Source organism: Talaromyces stipitatus, genomic scaffold, assembly GCF_000003125.1.
Source record: "Talaromyces stipitatus ATCC 10500 scf_1105507295523 genomic scaffold, whole genome shotgun sequence".
In the NCBI taxonomy this organism is placed as follows: Eukaryota; Fungi; Ascomycota; class Eurotiomycetes; order Eurotiales; family Trichocomaceae; genus Talaromyces; species Talaromyces stipitatus.
In genome coordinates this window covers 4198210-4214380 of record NW_002990113.1, presented here as the reverse complement: position 1 = coordinate 4214380, position 16171 = coordinate 4198210, and the positions used below count along the sequence as shown (strand labels likewise).

Genomic DNA, 16171 nt, shown 5'->3' with positions numbered 1-16171 from the left:
TAGCCTATATGTAGCTATACATCAGACTTAGAGAACCCGAAGATAAAAAGCAGAAAACACACGGTATCTTTTGAACATATCAATTAATGAAAATCTTTATTTTGTTCTCTTTTGTGGTATTTGTGACTCCCAATAACTCCCATACCATGCGAAACAATAGCCACAGAAAACACTAATATCTTTGTCGACCCAGAGTCGGTTTCCAGTCCAAAGGATGTGATTCTGGAGTAGCTTCGTCATCCGGTTTCCACACCTTGATCGTCTTATCTGCTTCACCGACAATCAATCGGAGACCCGTACGATCGAACGTCGCCGACATAATGCCAGCTTCGGCGTCCAAGGATCCAGGCTGTGCTGTAGTATCAAGAGATTGGAACCGATGACCTGTCTTCCAGTCCCAGAAGGACATGGATCCGTTGTCTCCGCCGGAGAAGAGAACATTATCCTCATTGACAGCGATTGAGTTGATGACTGCATTCTGGCCTTCAAAGTTCTGCATAAAGGCGCCTTCGGGACATTTCCATTGTTTGATGCTGCCGGTGCTAGCACTTGCGAATGTGAATTCCTTGGGATGTATAGCAAGACTTCGTACACCCTTTTTGTGATGTGTCAACACCCCCATGGTCTTGCCTGCCGCAAGATCCCAAAGACGAACTGTTGAGTCTAGAGAACCGGTGATGATCTGAGGATCGGCTTCCTGGCACTTGACATCGGCGACAGTACCCTTATGACCAGATAAGACGTGAATGTTACTGCGCGTTCGCATGTCCCATACTCTTGCAACGCCATCACGACCTCCTGTAACAAGAACATCGAGTTTCGGGTGTAGAGCAAGAGTGTAGACGCCACTTAAATGGCCGTGGTAGTGTCGAATAACTTTATTCGCTTCCAGATCCCAGCATTTGACCATCTTGTCCTCACCGCAAGAGAAAAGATATGGATGACGAGGTGACACCGCAAGACCACGCACAGTCGATATATGGCCAGTCAATGTGAGACGAAGCGATCCTGTCGCCAAATTCCAGATTTTGATAGTCCGATCACCTGCACCACTAGCGAACCATTCGTTATTAGGCTCTACGGCCAAGGCTCGTACCCAACCGAGATGGCCGGAAATCACTCTCATAAGCTTCCAAGGGGGATGCCAGTCAGGTCGTTGTTGTGGTGTCGCCGACGGGCGCGCAATAAGGCTTTTGCTTTGACTTTCAGCGGAAGATGGGCCGGCCGCGGTCGATTTGACGAGAGCCTGTGAGCTGCCACCTTGCCTGTCCTGACCCTGACTTGATATTTTCGGACGTTTCGTACGCGCCGCAGCTGCTTTCGCTTGCTTCTCGGCAAGTGATTTGGGGAGTTCTTTCACGTCTTCATACTCGGCTTTCCGTCGGTACGAGAGACCTATTGAACCATCCCCAAATGTCGAGGGCGTCGCCATTAGGTAGTCGGATCCGAATAACTCAACAGTGCGTTTCGCGGATTGGCGCACAGATTGGTCGGCTGGCGGTGGATTCGGTACCACGTCCATTGTGGTTGAATGGTGAAGGTCCTCGCGACAAATGCTCGATATTCAAATTCGATCGACGGAAAAGATATCGTCACGACCACGTACGAGTACTATCCTGGTTCAGAGAAAGTACTTTTTGTAGGCTATATTCATGTATAGTACGCGACAAGTCGGACGTGAATTGCGAATGGTGGACCGACGTGGAAAACAGCTGATGATGGAAGAAGACGATATTTGCGGCGGACTGGAGATTCGGAGAACTTTCATCCAAGAAGCTCGAGCCACTTTCCCCGTTGCGGGCCAATAAGTTGGCCCCGCATGATTTCTCTCTCATCATCAACTCAAACATTCACCTAAATACTACTTTCATACCGTTTCTTTCTTACTTTGAAGCTGCATAATGGCTGCGGAACCTGAAGCAAAATTTGCCATACACGAGGCAGCCCGTGAAGGGAAGAGTAAGTACATTCGACGAAGAGAGGTTGAAGCATTCCCGCTGACTATTACCAAGCTTCGGTAGTGGAATCGCTATTGAATGTGAGTTGATTTCGTCTATGAATATATTCCTCTCAGTTAAACAATTTTCCTGACTTATTTCTCTAATTCAAGGCAAATCCAAAACTTGCATCGCTTAAAGACGACGATGAACGTCTACCGATACACTGGGCCGCGGCATATAATCGATTACCAATCGTCGAACTACTCGTCACGAACAAATACTTTGATCCAGATGTCACGGTCCGTCTACCCCCTGGTTTATGATCACTTTTGATGAACTTTATTCTCATGATACTGGTTGCAGGATGGTTCCGGTTGGACGCCGCTCATGATCGCTGCGAGTTTGAAGAATGCGGAAGGGGACGCTATAATTGAGTTATTACTACGCAAGGACGCTGATGTGAATATGAAGAGTGTTTCCGGTCAAGTAAGACACTATGCGCGGTGACTTCTGGAGAAGTTATTCTAACGTCTGTTACTTGCTCGCAGAATGCTCTTCACTTCGCAGCCTCAAAGGCCAATCTTTCCACCGTCAAAACCCTCGTCGCTCATAAATGCAGTGCGCGTGTCAAGGACAAACGTGGTCAACTCGCGCTCCATAGGGCTGCCGCCGTTGGCTCAACCCCTATATTGAAAATATTACTTGAAGAGGGCAAGAGTCCCGTCAATGCCACTGATGTTGACGGGTTGACTGCATTGCATCATGCCATTTCCGAAGGTCATGGAGATGCAGCAATCTTGTTGATGAAGGCCGGTACGGATCTGGAGAAAAGAGACGCGGATGGGAACCTAGCTATTGACTTGGCACCGGACGCTAAGGTACGTACTTTTGTCTTTCAAGTTGAAGATCCCAATTGACATGGCATATTCCAGGTTCGGAAATATATTCTACAGACTGCAGAGCGCGAGGGCATAGAATTGCCTTGACTGGGGAAATTAACTGGTAAAGTCTAGTGGTGGCTTATTACAAACAATATAAGTACCATCAACTTACATAGGTTCGCTTGCTTGCAAGATGACACATGTACTAAATGATATATATACATTATACGCGAATGATCATCGATGACACCAAGAGGCTCGAGGCTTTGCCTCACTTCATGGTACTATCAACCAGCTCTCGATATATCTTCTTGAGATCCGCAATATCGGCTTGCAGCTCGTCAACTTGCTCGCTCTTCTCTCCAAGAAGCTCTAGTGTGGTTTGGTAACGCTGGTCTAGTTCTGCCACCTGCGATTCCAGTTCTTCGATGCGGCTCTCTGCTTTACGCTTCTCTTCAGATTCTCGCATAAGTTCGACGACCTCCTTTCTGGCTTCGTCTCGCTGTGCTGTGATGCGTTCGAGTTCATCCTTTGTCGCTGCCCGTTCACTTTCAAGCCGTCGGACAGTTGCGCTCATACGCTCAACAAGTTGCACAGATGGACCAGCTCCAACTGTGGATACTGAGATGATTTCATTGATGCCGTTACCGCGAGAATGGCTTGTCTGCGCTCCAAATGCCGATGGTGTGGCGGGAGTTCCACTATAAAATTCATCTGGCTCCAAGTTGTGGATAGGCGGTGCGCCCAACAAGTTGGGATTAAGAAGACCTTGCGATGCGTGTGGCGAGCCCATGCCCTGGAATGATGGGAAGGAATTCGTTCGTGAAGGAGCTCCCATGTCTACTTGAGATGGGAGAGTGGATGAACGGCGGCTCAATGGACGACTGTCAATGGTAAGAGGGTCGAGGCCCGTCGATCTACGGCTTGAAGCCACAGGTGACACTGTTCGGGGCTCTTGTAGGAAAGGTGGCGGTGAAGAAACTTGATCTCTCCATCTTGCCCGTTCTTCTTCAAGCTTCTGAGTCCAGAAAGCTTCGGTCGACTTCTCCTTGTCTGCTAATTCCTTTCGAACGGCGTTGAGCTCTTCTTCTGACTTCTCCACTCGCTGCTGGAGTTTCTGCAATTGCTGTTTGGTTTCCAGCAGGGAGTGGTCCAAGTTTTCAATCGTCTCCTTTGCAGTATCGAGTTCGTCTTCTGCTTTTTTGGCTTTGATATTCTAATAAAACATTTCACTCATTAGTACGAGAAGCAAGAGTTTTGATAACAGATATATGCACGTACCACCTCCCGAGCCTTCCGCCTTAAATCTGCTTCTTTACGGGCAATTTCATCACGCTCTTTTTCCATACCATTCAACCTTGATAGTAAAGAACTCTCAATCCCTTGCCAATTTTCACTGGCAACAGCATACTGGGTCTGCAGCGTCTCGATTTGACGAAGTAATTTAGCCTGCGTCTCTCCAGCCGTACTCGAGGAAACTTCCTCGGCCCTCGAGCGAAGACTCTCCATTTTGCTTTCCAGTACTGACTGCTCGCTCTTGAGTTCAGCTTCCAGTAGGCGAGCATTCTCCTTCTCTCGCTCTAGATTATCCTGCAAACTTCGGATTTCTCTTCTCAATTTTTCCTCGCTGAGTTCTCTTTCTATCTTTGCACTAGACAGATCGTCTTCTAATTCGGTGATTCGACGTTTCGAATGTTCCACGACTTCCGCTTGAGCTTTTGATTCTGCTGCTTCAGCACGAGAAACTGCTCTTGCTAACTGACTTTTCAATTCCTCCACCGTCGATTTCAATGCATCTCGTTCAGAGGTGATAGAGTCGAGGTCCTTGGAGGCTCTCGATTGTGAATCCAGATTCTCCTGTGCTTTCTTCTCTGATGCCTCTGCTCGTTTCGCTCGTGCTTCTGCTTCACTAGCATCACGTTCCAGTTTAGCCGTGCGTCGCTTCAGTTCGATTTCTTGTTTATTGCTTTCCGCCAACTGCTGTCGTAGTTTCTTGATGACAGTTCGGTTGTCCAACTCTGTCTTTGACAGTTTCTGTCCCTCTTCAAGTAGTAGCGCTATGCGCTCATCCTTTTCTGCTAGTTGTTTTTCAATACTACCTGGCTTTGCAGCCGAAGCGGCGTCTCGAGCCGAATCGGCAGCTTCTTTAGCCAGATACTTCAATTTAGACTGCAAGGCATCAATCCGTTCAATGTATTCATGCATTTCCTCTTGCCATCTAGACTCCGTAGCTTTATGTTCGGCTCTGAGCTCCTCTAACGGGCCATCCAGAGGTGAGTCCAAATGCTCAGGTTGTAAAAGGATGTCTGAGGTATCGAAAGTGCCGTGATTGACTGACTCATCTGTAATTTGAGACTCGATAATTTCTTGAACTCCATTCCCGACTTCCTGATTGCTGCTATCTGATATATGTTCGACGACTGACAACTCCTTGGAACTTCGCGGCTGACTACCCGAGTCAAGACTATCTCTGGTCACAGTGACAGTGACGGCTTCATTGTTGCGACTTGCCGACACGCTTTGATCCAAGCTAGTTCTTGTATTGTCCATACTGGTGCGCATTTCGGTATTTTGCAACGGAGTCGACGAACGAGATAGCACTTCAACGGACGATCGCGGGCTGCTGGACATCGTCGGGGTCTGCGATTTAGCCACAGCCCTTGCCAAACGTTCTTGCAATCGATCATTTTTCCGAGCTGTAGAGGAGGTCCGAGTAACTATATGACAATAACCGTTGTTAGTCAGTGTTGCGACAGTTCGATAGTGTGCGCCGTTGCTTACCTCCGGTGGCCGCTTTCGTGGCAGTTAAACTAGATTTTGAAGCTGCATCATCAGCTTTTGGTGCAGACGACTTTGGTGTTTCATCATCGTTGGCCAGGATGGTGTCGAGTCGAGATTCTACCCCAGAGACAGCCTGTTGAAGTAAAGCCCCGACACCCCATCTCGATTTTGCCTGTTGCGAATTGGACGTCATTGCGGTAGTGGAAATTCCAGCCGAGGATCGTTAAGCTGCTATAATCATGAAATAGTCCTAGGACAGGCAGCAGGCGAAGTTCGGTCAGACGAGGAGACGTAGTTAACGTTGCAGCGGTTACGCAAGGCGAAGCCAATTTCGACGGGTGAGAGCCATCTATCCACACCGGATTAGATGTAATGAGAGTTATTCATTGGATCAGTGTAAGATGGGAGCGATATGTGTGTCACAGGAGGGATACGGACAGAGGGACGTTAAAGAAGTGGACGTTGAACCACCAGGTACCATCAATAAATACGAAGCGGGCCAAATTAATCTCGATACGGGTCGTCAGTGTCAGCCGCCTGGCAAATCAGAGGCCACGCGTGTTTATCCTTGGCGAGATGACATCTTTTGATGAGATCTATAAGTCTGACAGAACAATAACATTTGTTCGAGTGCTAAGTCGCATATAAAGTCTGAAAGGTGAGTACTGGTGGAATTAAGCTTGGGGAGATTCGTAAGCTCGGAGTACGTCGTCTCCCAATAGCTCGAACCGTCCATACATGCCCAAGTCAGTTTGCATGTAAGATTACAGTTATCATGTGTGCTTCTACAATTATGCCCCTCGTTTGAAGTCTATTGTAAACTTGTAAAGCATGGTGAGGACGTTGCCCGGAGTACGTATTCTGAAGAGAGTAGATAGACTGTGGGTCTCACCTGGTCAAGCTAATCCAAGCTCCGTGTAGCCTGCGGTATTCCTGCGACATCATCCTGCCGCGAAGCCTTCGTTCTCACTTTAACACGCAGAGAAACATTGCTTTAATTTTGCAATTTACTCTTTTAGTCGACGCAATGTCGCTCGAGCCGCCCACCTACCTCAACTCTCTACAGAACAATATCCGTGCTCGACCTATTCCATGGGATGGTGCAGTGCGGGCAGGGAACATCACTGATGAGCACTTGCGCAAGATCAAAGCAGTTGACAAAGTCAGAAAACAAGAACGCAAACAGACAGTTGAAACCGATTTGAAAGGGTACACGACGCTTCTTTCTGGTGGCTCTAGCGAGAGGAGCGTGCTGGAGTCGGCTTCCCGACGGACTGATATAGTGCAATATATATTGGTTCTAGCTGCAGACCTGATCAATGGTATTTTTGATTATATATCCACGATATAATTTCTCCTAGAGACTCCGCTAATAGTTTCCTTGCAGACGTTCCTGCTCTTGCATCGGCGCTCATCTCACATCCCGAGCCCTACAACGTATTCTTACCACTTCTGCGTCACTCCACAAACCCCGAAGATCCCATTCCACTACTCACATCCGCATTTTTGACGAGTCTTGTGTCGACAGCACTCGTATCGTCCCAAACCTCCGAGCGAGAAGAGGAAGCACTACCACAGTTGTATTCATACCTGGCGACTTTGACGAAGAATCAAGACAGTGGCCTTCAGGATATCGGTGTTCAAGGGTTTTCGGCACTTTTACGCAATAAAGCAGCCAGAGAACTTTTTTGGAAACAGCGCAAAGAGACTGTTGACCCGTTGGTGGAGATACTTCGCACAGCGGCTGGGGGTAAAGATAACGGTTCAATCAATTTGGCTAGCTCTTCTGCCGGTAGCAGCATTCGCACTGCCGATATCAGCATTGGCGGCGGAGTGGGATTGCAACTGCTTTACCATGTGCTTTTGGTCATTTGGCAGCTCAGTTTTGAGGGCAGTCTAGTAGGAGATGAACTGCAATCGTAAGAGACCCAATCTATGATAATTGATTTGATGATCTGCTAACAGTCTCAGGGAATATGATATAATTGAATTATACACACAATTACTACGACTTTCACCCAAAGAGAAGACAACACGACTTCTCCTAGCCACCTTGAACAATCTTCTTGTCACTAACCGCACTACACTCCTACCTGTGGCAACATTCGTCCGCCTGCCTGCGTTGCTTTCGAACCTGAGCGGCCGCCACTTGACCGATCCTGACCTTCTTGAAGACCTTCAGTCACTCACGGAGTTGTTGGATGAGTACACCAAGACGCAGACTACATTTGACGAATACGCAGCCGAATTACAATCCGGACACCTGCGCTGGTCTCCCCCTCACCGCAACCCGACGTTCTGGCGCGAAAATGCACGCCGCATTCTTGAAGACGATCGTGGTGCCTTGCCCAAGAAATTAACAGAGATTATCTCGAAGAGCTGGGAGAACGACAAGCAAGTTCTAGCAATTGCATGCAATGATGTTGGAAATCTGGTCAAAGAGGTTCCGGAGCGTCGAACTCAACTGGAGAAACTGGGATTGAAGACCCGAGTGATGGAGTTGATGACTGATCATGATGAGTCGGTGCGATGGGAAAGCTTGCGTGCAGTCGGAGAGTGGCTTCGATACAGCTTTGATAGATAGGCCGGTCTCTTTTATGTGGTTCTCATGTTTGTATATACGTACCTTGGCTTGTTTAGTTCTCGTTCTCCTATAAATCGAATCAGTATCCTATGGGTCAAGCGATCGACGGCATGTGGGGAGAAATTGCATTAAGTTGAGGTGACTAAGGCATCAAGGCTCCAATCGTTGGCGGCTGATAAGACCCCCTCACCACCTAACTAGACTGGAACATCCTCAACTTTTTCCTCGAACGAATTCGCAACTCCATTATATCAACTACCTCGTTGTTTTCTTCCTCTTGACAACTGGAATATATCGATTTGTCAGCACACATCAGCAAGATTGAGTGTTAGTCAGAGGATCGATACATGCCTCTCCGCATTATATTTTTATTCCCTGATATTGATAAGCATCGGCCGGACTTTTGCATCCCGACATTTTCGCAAGTGCAGGACGGGGAACTCGTCTGATGTGGCCCATCCCCGTCCTCCGCAGTGCTCCATATTTCGCCGTTGATCACAAATAAAATATAAAGATGTCTCGGTCTTTTACGGGCTGCAAGCGATGCAAAGCAAGAAGGCAGAAATGCGACGAGCAACACCCAGAATGTACGTTCGGATTTTACCTTTCTCTATACATTTGTCTTCTTGCAAGGATGTTGACTTAAACGAAATATCCAGGCGGACGATGTAAGGCATCTGGAGTGCAATGTAGATATGCCATGCAACTTCAGTGGGGTGGACGAGCCTTTTCACGATCGAGATTCGGTGCCTGTGTCGGACCTGGAATGCAAAAACTGGGTATGTCTACTTTTTAATGGCTGTATAGATTGAATCAAGAATACTAACCATGTTTCGTTTCCTTCCACGTGCAGAATATTCTCCGGGCGAGTTTATCTATACTACCGTGAAATCTGGAAGTGCCTCGCCTGCAGAGTCACCAAATCCTAACGGCGTCTCTTCACCGTCCTCTCCATCTACTGATCTGCCGATGACACGTGCAATTGATCCATTTTCGTCCTTATCAACAAGTCAAAAAGCACTCCTCCACCATTTCATCAGCGATGCATCAAGTGTCACGTCATGTCATAGTGGAATGCAGCAGGAGATCTGTCAGATGATCGTCCCCATGGCTTTACAAACACCTTCCCTTCTATACGCAACCATGGCGTTGTCCGCTATCCACCTTGAGGCATTGAATAATCATTCCGGGACTGTCAAGGCTGCACCAGATATCGCAAGGCTGATGGCACGGAGTCTGGAGCATTTTCGCCTGGAATTACAGGATTCCTCGCGCAAAGGCTCGGACGCTCTCTTGGCCACGGCACGTACACTCTGTTTGGCCGAAATACATTCCGGTGCCATTCAGCCGAACACGTGGAGGGCACATGTGGAAGGGGCCAAGGCATTGATGAACACAACGTCACAATCGTCGAACACCCCAGCAACAGCCTTTCGCAAATATCTCGATCGCTGGTACCGATCGATAGTTGCGCTTACCGCTCTCAACGGAAATGGGCCTCCCATTGGCGAGACTACGAGTCACACAGCGACGACAGTGTCTGATGATGATCCAGATTATCTGGACGACTATTGGGGGTTCACTGTCCACCTGGCGGATATTTTCCGCGCCATTGGAGCGTTAGCTTGGCAGCGACATCAGGAGAGCATTACCACTCCCCAGTTGAAAAAGTTGGAACTAGTGAAAAAGGAAGAGGAAGCAGAATCAGATTTTGACGAACAAGCAGCGAGATTAGAAAAGTCGGTCCTCAGACTGATAGCTCGTTACAGTCAGATAGGTGGCCTTGTTTTCTACCCGGGAGTGAAGGAAAAGCTTTCCGAGGAGTCGATACAGGAGTTTATGTTATGCAACGAAGCTTTTCAGCACACCGCGTTGATACATATTCATCGGCGGGTACGTAAAGTACCTGCTTCTTCACCTGAGGTGCAATATTCCGTGAAACGGATCCTGGCATGTACATCTCAGATTGTCCCCCGAAGCGGTCTGAGCCCTTGGGTCATGCTCACTACGCCGCTGTTTACCGGTGGTTGTGAGGCGCTAGGGGAAGATCGAGAAGCATTCAAGCAACTACTCACGTCACTGCACGATACCACACGCATACCGAACGTGTTGCAATCGCTAAAATTTCTCGAAATATATTGGGCTGATGGAGCACAGAATGAGGATGAAGATTGGAGCCATTTCCTAGGTACGCCCTCCTTCATCCTGATATGGCAATTGAGATGGCACCTTACTAACTCATGCCAACAGATCGAATGAGTTTCGACTTCATTCCGTACTAAGTCCATGTATAGGATTGACTCATGATAACGAATAACGCCGGCCCGAAGAATACGACCTATAATTTCTATATGGCTAATTTGACGCTCATCCCGAATGACATCCATGGATGTATAGCGACGATGTACGTGTTTGGTGTTGACTTCTTTCTTGTAACATACTGCAGTATACCCAACAATGTAAATGATGATACCTCGCTCGTTCTTGACATGCTCCAACTACGTGCCTGAGTACGTACTTCTACAGTCTATATATGTAGTAGTTTGCCCTGGCATATTACGTATCACTAACAATCTATGATCTTGCATAGTTTCATTCTCCAGCTCGGAATCGGACTCCCGACGATCTGTTTCGGTTCTGCCTGCATGGACAAACAATTTGCCAACGAACTCGTATTTAGATAATAGACACCCACCGGGTACTTACATTTTAGCGTTCGATGGCTTGTAGATATACACAGGGCTATAGACATGTATTCATCGACCTATTCCTGCTGATAATGGGAGAATGAAAGAGCACCGGAATTGATATACTTAATCAGCGATCATTGGATACTCTAGATATCAGTATGGAGGCACAAGAAATACGTGCATACTGCATAGATCAGCCGGTCCACCGTCCATATGGAGATCGTCAATAAGACTAGTATGCTAATGGCGTAGTACATCGTATTCTGGACCCTGCACGTTGCAGAGGGTGCTGCCCGTATAGTCCCTGTTGCATGGCTATTGTACTGAGGCTGAAGACAATGAATTGCAAATGTAATGACGCATCAGGCATCATCATGAATAATTCCCCTGTAGTCTCTTGCAAAGTTGAAAGGAGAGCCAAGAGTTGAAGTTAACTGGCCTAGTCCCCTTTGGTAAAAATTGACCCCTGAAAGCTAAGGCCACCGGGTGCTAAGAAGATCCCGTGATCAGCCAATGGGAATCCTACTGGACTGCATGCTGGCCCCAACCCAACTCCATCAACTCCAAAGCGGACATACTCCGTGCTGTTATTATTGGCATCCCTCGCTGAAGTCAGTAGTCAAGTTATTCCTGAGCTGAATCCTGACTCGCTACGTCCGTTTACGAGTTTCCTCCACCTTGGCAACGTTGATGGTTCCTGCATGCACGCCAACGGCAGGGCTGTAGGGTTGTATGTCTAGCCAGCCAGCAGCCAGCCACTGCACCGAGCTACAATTGTAACTTGACGCTGAACCCTGACTGGCCGCCCGTCAAGGATGCTGATCGTGCAGATTTCCTAGCCACCGTCCAATCACCAAATATACCGAACAAGCCTCTCAAATACGGACTTTGCGGCCAAGGGTACGCTCGGCCGTGGTGTGCCGCTTCGTCCCCACCAAGCAACACAAAAAAGAAAAAAAAAGGAGACGGGAAAACCTACAGCAGATACACGCCCATTGGCCCATCTGCTTTACCCCTTAAGCGCCCACCGGTCTAGTCGACTTAGACTCCTGGACTAGTTGCGAACTACGTGAGCGATTCAGCGAACCGAGGAAAGTTCGAATTGTGTGCAGTGACACTATGGCTTGATCTAACGATGTTAGGTAACCTGGGCCATCCCATCTTCTACAAGCTAAGCTTACGCTAGGCATTAGTCCAGCGACTAGTGCTACGATGGTACTCTACTCTCTTCCCTAAGCTTGACCTCCCTCCTTTCCTACCACCACTGAAACCACGCCCAAAGTCTGCCGAATAGTAACGCCAAAACAGTCACTTCCTACTCCGTCCTTAGACCGCTGCTTTAGGCGCGTGTGCACTTGCCCGTGCTCGTGGTCATGCCTTGCCGATCAAGTCGTTTAGTCCAATCCCTTCTCTTGGTCTGTTTCATCTGAAGAAGGTTGCAACGGATGGCCAGAACCCTTGGCCTGCTTTCCAGTGCCCACTACTGTCTTCCTTCAAGACAAGCGGCCATCGATATTTTTAGTTTCTTTCCTTTTCCATTGCTATTTGCTCACCATGAGTAGCATGGAGGAAGTTATCACCGCCAATCATCCACCGCCAATCGCTACTGGTTCCGGTGGCTTTTCCTCCTCCTTTCTCCGCCGCCAGAGGAAAGATACAATCGCCTCCAGCTCGAGCTTGACCTCTATTGCTACTGCTAACCAGCACGACCTCTCTCCTCCTCCTACCCTCTCTGACACCGATCCCTCCGCTCGATCGATCATCGCATCTAGCTCATCCCCGGTCCGCAGGAAACCTTTGCCTAGCAATGCTTCCCCCGTGATCCTATCTAGATTATCCCAAGGTTCATCTGTCTATTCACCAATACACTCTCCGCCACCGACTCGAATACTTCCCCCCCTGCTGCCACAGACACCACCGTCCTCAAGGCCTAATGCTATTATTCCAACCGGCAGACAATCTATAGACCCTTCTTTAAGGCAACTTGAAACTGTCGACGAGGTTCTTCCTTTTGTTCCAAGGGATCTTGACCGGTAAGTCACCTTGATTCTTCCCTCCCTTCCCTTGTTTTTTTTTTTTTCTCCTTTTGAGTCAATCTCTCTCTATCTTATCATATCCTCTCCCTTCCACCGCTTATGCGAAGTTCATTTTTCCGCTCCCGTCACAGCCCTGGTTTATATGAAACACGAACTTCAAGCTAATCGGAATTGGCATTATCTTCAGTTATCCGCGTGGTCAATCTCCATTGATCCCCTTTCCCATTGATACGTCTCACAGCTACAAAGACTTTCAGCAACAACAATCCGACTTTTATTACGACGGTATTGACGAAAACGCCTACCTGCCGCATGGGACCCCCATTCATTCCCGTCTTTCTAGCGAACCTATCATTCCGGTGCTGAGGTCGCCGCCACCGTCTACTAACCATAAGAGATCCGAGACTATGGCCTTGCAGCCTCCTCAGAATCGTCCTCCTCCTCTGCATATTGACGCCAGTTTATCAGCTATGCCCAGCTCAGGGGACAAACAGCCGAAGACGCCCGGTAATAAAATCACTTCATTCTTCGGATGGAAAACAACCTCATCTCCCGGAGCAGAGTCATCAAGCACTGAAATCAGTGACAATGGCCGGTCACCATTACCTTCGCCCTTACCACAATCTGCTAGTGCTCCTTCTTTCTCGACCAAAGCCACTTCATCTTTCCCTACCTCAGTATCAGAAAACAACATCCATGGATTCCCTCTTCCCCCAGCCCGTCTGGGATCTCTCAGCGGTCCTCCTTCTTCCGGCAGCAACGCAGACTTGATAAATAAGATCTCGGAGCTCGAAGCGGAGCTTCGGGAGATCAGCTCTGAGCTCGCTGGCTCGATCCGACGAGAAATGGAACTAGAGGACCTGGTTGAGAGGTTTCAGTTAGAGTCACATAATGATGCTAATCGAAGGACAAGTGATTACTTCTCGGATTCTGGTACCAGCGGGTCGATACGAACGGGAACGGATGGCGGCAAAGTAGAAGATATTGAACGAATCAAACGAGCCGCTGAGCAGGAACGAGCTCAATTGAAAGTCGAATTAAGTCAGAAATGGCAAGAGGAACGTTCAAAGCGGGCGGCTTGCGAGTCTCACGTCCAGATTCTGGAGAATCAAGTCCAACAGGTAATAAGCTTGCTTGTCTCTCGCTATTATTGTACTGACCCACGTTTGTAGTTCCGTGCTCAACGCGTCGACAATTCGAATCTTTCTTCTAAAACTAAAGAATTGGAGGTTGCTTTAGAGGACACCCGACGAAAACTTCTCGAAGAAAGACAGCTTAAGGACAACTTTGAGGACTTGTTGACGGCCATGCGAGTAGAACTTGAGCAACTTCGAAACGAACGTGACCATTTCCGTGATGAGATTGTTCCTGCTTTGCAAGCAGGACAAAAGAATCGGTTCCAGGCCATAGCAGAGGAAGACGGCGTTGGCCGCAACCGTGGTTCGGTGGTTGGCTTGTCAAGATCAAATTCACTAGCTCGGATGCCGAAACGGTCGAGCATGGCTGGTGGTGGTCTATCGCGGTCGAATTCCATCTCAGGCAATAACAGGCCAGTGGAGTCCCGCGAATCATTGGCTGACCGAGTGAAGGATGTCGAAGCCCAGCGGGATGCTTTACACCAGGCACTTAGGAGTCTTCTAGATCGACAGGCATGGCAAGCTCGTGAAAATGAGAAACGGATCAAGATTCTCGAGATGGAGCTCACCAAGGCCCAAGATATTGGCTCTCCACGTAAGTTGGGCTACGAGAAAGAAGTGCGGAATCTTCGGGAAGAGATTAATCTCCTCCGACGACGGGCCGACGAAGCTCTTGAACAGAAGTGGCAGTGCGAGAAAGGACTGAGTGGTCTCAAAATGGATCTGGACCGTGCAGAACAGGAGACTACCTCATTACGTTTGCTTTTGCAGGAGCATGACATTTCGCTACCCGCAGGAATGGATATGGCTTCGAACGAAGAAGGATTAGCCAATATGCAGGCCACCTCATCGGCCTTGGAATCAGCTTATCAACAGTTGCAGGAAGAGATGGAATCGGCCGAAGCGAACCAATCTTGGTCCCCGGAAGACATGAATCGTACTGAGGCTCTAGCTGCACAGGTCCGTCGGCAGCTCGAGACCAACAACGCTTTGCGTGGACGTCTTGCAGAAGCGATTGCCAAGGGAGAAAGAGAACAGAAAATGTCTGCATCACGCATCAACGAAATGCAAAGCCGACTGAGGACCTTAGAAGACACGCTTATGGACGCTCAACATCACTCAGAAGATGAGATGGCCAAACATGAAGAAGAAATCCGAGCATTGAAAGAAAGTCACAGTGTGCAGCTCATGCGGGCTAAGATGGGAATTAGAACCCCAGTAGCTCTTTCACCAAATCCAGCGGCTTCGCCATTTTCTGGTGCACGATCTCCGCGACTTGACGTAACGACGACCGGAGATGGGGTTCCGTTGAGCGAAGCAGTCTCGGTAGCAAAACTCGAAGTTAGAGTCAAGGAACTTGAGAAGGCTCTTCGGGATGCTGATTTCGAGATGGAAGAAGTCGTGCAGCGTATGAACAAGGCACAGATCGAGGTCGCGGAACTACAATCTGATCGGTAAGTAGTGTCTGCTTTTTTGGTCCATTTGCGTGAAGCTAACTGTGTTATAGGGATGAGGCACTCCGCCAAACTCGTCGTCTTGAAGCTGCAATTATGGCTGAACGCGAAAAGGTGAAACAATAATTAATGAACGAAACGAAGCAATCTTGAACTTGTACAATATCGAAACATACTGTTTATTCAGTATATACATTTATAAATATATACGACCCTCGAGAGTCATCGAAACAATTTTATTCTTCGACAGCAGCAGTGCTAGCCATTCTGATTGGCTACATCACGACGATACATTTTATACTTCTTTCACCGGTGGTTTACGGAAAATAAACCCTGGCTGTTTGCTTTTGAATACCCTTGAGCACTTTCTTGCAATTTATCTTTTTCTGGGGGGATGTGTCCAATTATGGGAGGCGGGAGGGTTTTTTTGGTCCTTTTTGTCCGCTTCTGTGTTTGCATTAATGCTGCGTCTGTACATATCATGGAGTCGCGGCGTGGAAAATGGGGCATGTATATATTGTTTCCCAAAGGGATTACCACCGAGATTGGCCATATTATAATCGTGCGGTAATATATGCAAGATTAATATTGGTAACCTTCCTTAAAAATCTTACAAAAGTAGTTGATGTAGGTAAATAATATAGATATGATATCCCAATGGCTTGGCGT

The 16171-nt window shown here is 48.1% G+C and overlaps 6 protein-coding genes across 7 annotated transcripts; 4 read left to right on the top strand and 2 right to left on the bottom strand.

Moving 5' to 3' along the window:
• Positions 1-172: 172 nt before the first annotated feature.
• Positions 173-1522, bottom strand: TSTA_074920 (mRNA splicing protein (Prp5), putative; the record flags this gene model as incomplete). The annotated part of the gene is made up of 2 exons (XM_002341460.1): positions 173-724; positions 776-1522. The coding sequence occupies 2 exons, from the start codon at positions 1520-1522 to the stop codon at positions 173-175; spliced, it is 1299 nt and encodes a 432-aa protein (XP_002341501.1).
• A 314-nt stretch (positions 1523-1836) lies between these two features.
• Positions 1837-2926, top strand: TSTA_074910 (proteasome regulatory particle subunit (Nas6), putative; the record flags this gene model as incomplete). Its single annotated transcript, XM_002341459.1, has 6 exons — positions 1837-1959; positions 2013-2038; positions 2111-2239; positions 2304-2426; positions 2489-2818; positions 2873-2926. The coding sequence occupies exons 1-6, from the start codon at positions 1902-1904 to the stop codon at positions 2924-2926; spliced, it is 720 nt and encodes a 239-aa protein (XP_002341500.1). The 5' UTR covers positions 1837-1901.
• Positions 2927-3042: 116 nt separating this feature from the next.
• Positions 3043-5795, bottom strand: TSTA_074900 (M protein repeat protein; the record flags this gene model as incomplete). The annotated part of the gene is made up of 3 exons (XM_002341458.1): positions 3043-4037; positions 4103-5538; positions 5603-5795. 3 exons carry the CDS (start codon positions 5793-5795, stop codon positions 3093-3095), a joined length of 2574 nt encoding a protein of 857 aa, XP_002341499.1. The 3' UTR covers positions 3043-3092.
• A 760-nt stretch (positions 5796-6555) lies between these two features.
• On the top strand, positions 6556-8297 carry TSTA_074890 (Vacuolar ATP synthase subunit H, putative). The gene is made up of 3 exons (XM_002341457.1): positions 6556-6924; positions 6990-7521; positions 7574-8297. Exons 1-3 carry the CDS (start codon positions 6630-6632, stop codon positions 8184-8186), a joined length of 1440 nt encoding a protein of 479 aa, XP_002341498.1. The 5' UTR covers positions 6556-6629; the 3' UTR covers positions 8187-8297.
• Positions 8298-8417: 120 nt separating this feature from the next.
• On the top strand, positions 8418-10794 carry TSTA_074880 (C6 finger domain protein, putative). Of its 2 annotated transcripts, XM_002341455.1 has the most exons (5): positions 8418-8773; positions 8846-8965; positions 9040-10374; positions 10437-10590; positions 10777-10794. In XM_002341455.1, exons 1-4 carry the CDS (start codon positions 8701-8703, stop codon positions 10466-10468), a joined length of 1560 nt encoding a protein of 519 aa, XP_002341496.1. In that variant the 5' UTR covers positions 8418-8700; the 3' UTR covers positions 10469-10590; positions 10777-10794. The 2 variants fall into 2 exon arrangements, with proteins under 2 accessions (XP_002341496.1, XP_002341497.1); XM_002341456.1 differs by lacking the exon at positions 10777-10794 and having other exon boundaries at positions 10437-10673.
• A 1636-nt stretch (positions 10795-12430) lies between these two features.
• TSTA_074870 (uncharacterized protein) lies at positions 12431-16057 on the top strand (the record flags this gene model as incomplete). The annotated part of the gene is made up of 4 exons (XM_002341454.1): positions 12431-12909; positions 13100-14033; positions 14085-15502; positions 15556-16057. The coding sequence occupies 4 exons, from the start codon at positions 12431-12433 to the stop codon at positions 15626-15628; spliced, it is 2904 nt and encodes a 967-aa protein (XP_002341495.1). The 3' UTR covers positions 15629-16057.
• Between the last annotated feature and the right edge of the window lie 114 nt (positions 16058-16171).

What these genes read in the sequence shown, in the direction of transcription:
- TSTA_074880 (XM_002341455.1), top strand. Translation starts at nt 8,701, where the DNA reads ATGTCTCGGTCTTTTACGGGCTGCAAGCGATGCAAAGCAAGAAGGCAG. An exon ending in CGACGAGCAACACCCAGAAT is followed by an intron (nt 8,774 to 8,845) that starts GTACGTTCGGAT and finishes CGAAATATCCAG; the next exon opens with GCGGACGATGTAAGGCATCT. An exon ending in ACCTGGAATGCAAAAACTGG is followed by an intron (nt 8,966 to 9,039) that starts GTATGTCTACTT and finishes TTCCACGTGCAG; the next exon opens with AATATTCTCCGGGCGAGTTT.
- TSTA_074890 (XM_002341457.1), top strand. Translation starts at nt 6,630, where the DNA reads ATGTCGCTCGAGCCGCCCACCTACCTCAACTCTCTACAGAACAATATC. An exon ending in AGCTGCAGACCTGATCAATG is followed by an intron (nt 6,925 to 6,989) that starts GTATTTTTGATT and finishes GTTTCCTTGCAG; the next exon opens with ACGTTCCTGCTCTTGCATCG. An exon ending in GTAGGAGATGAACTGCAATC is followed by an intron (nt 7,522 to 7,573) that starts GTAAGAGACCCA and finishes TAACAGTCTCAG; the next exon opens with GGAATATGATATAATTGAAT.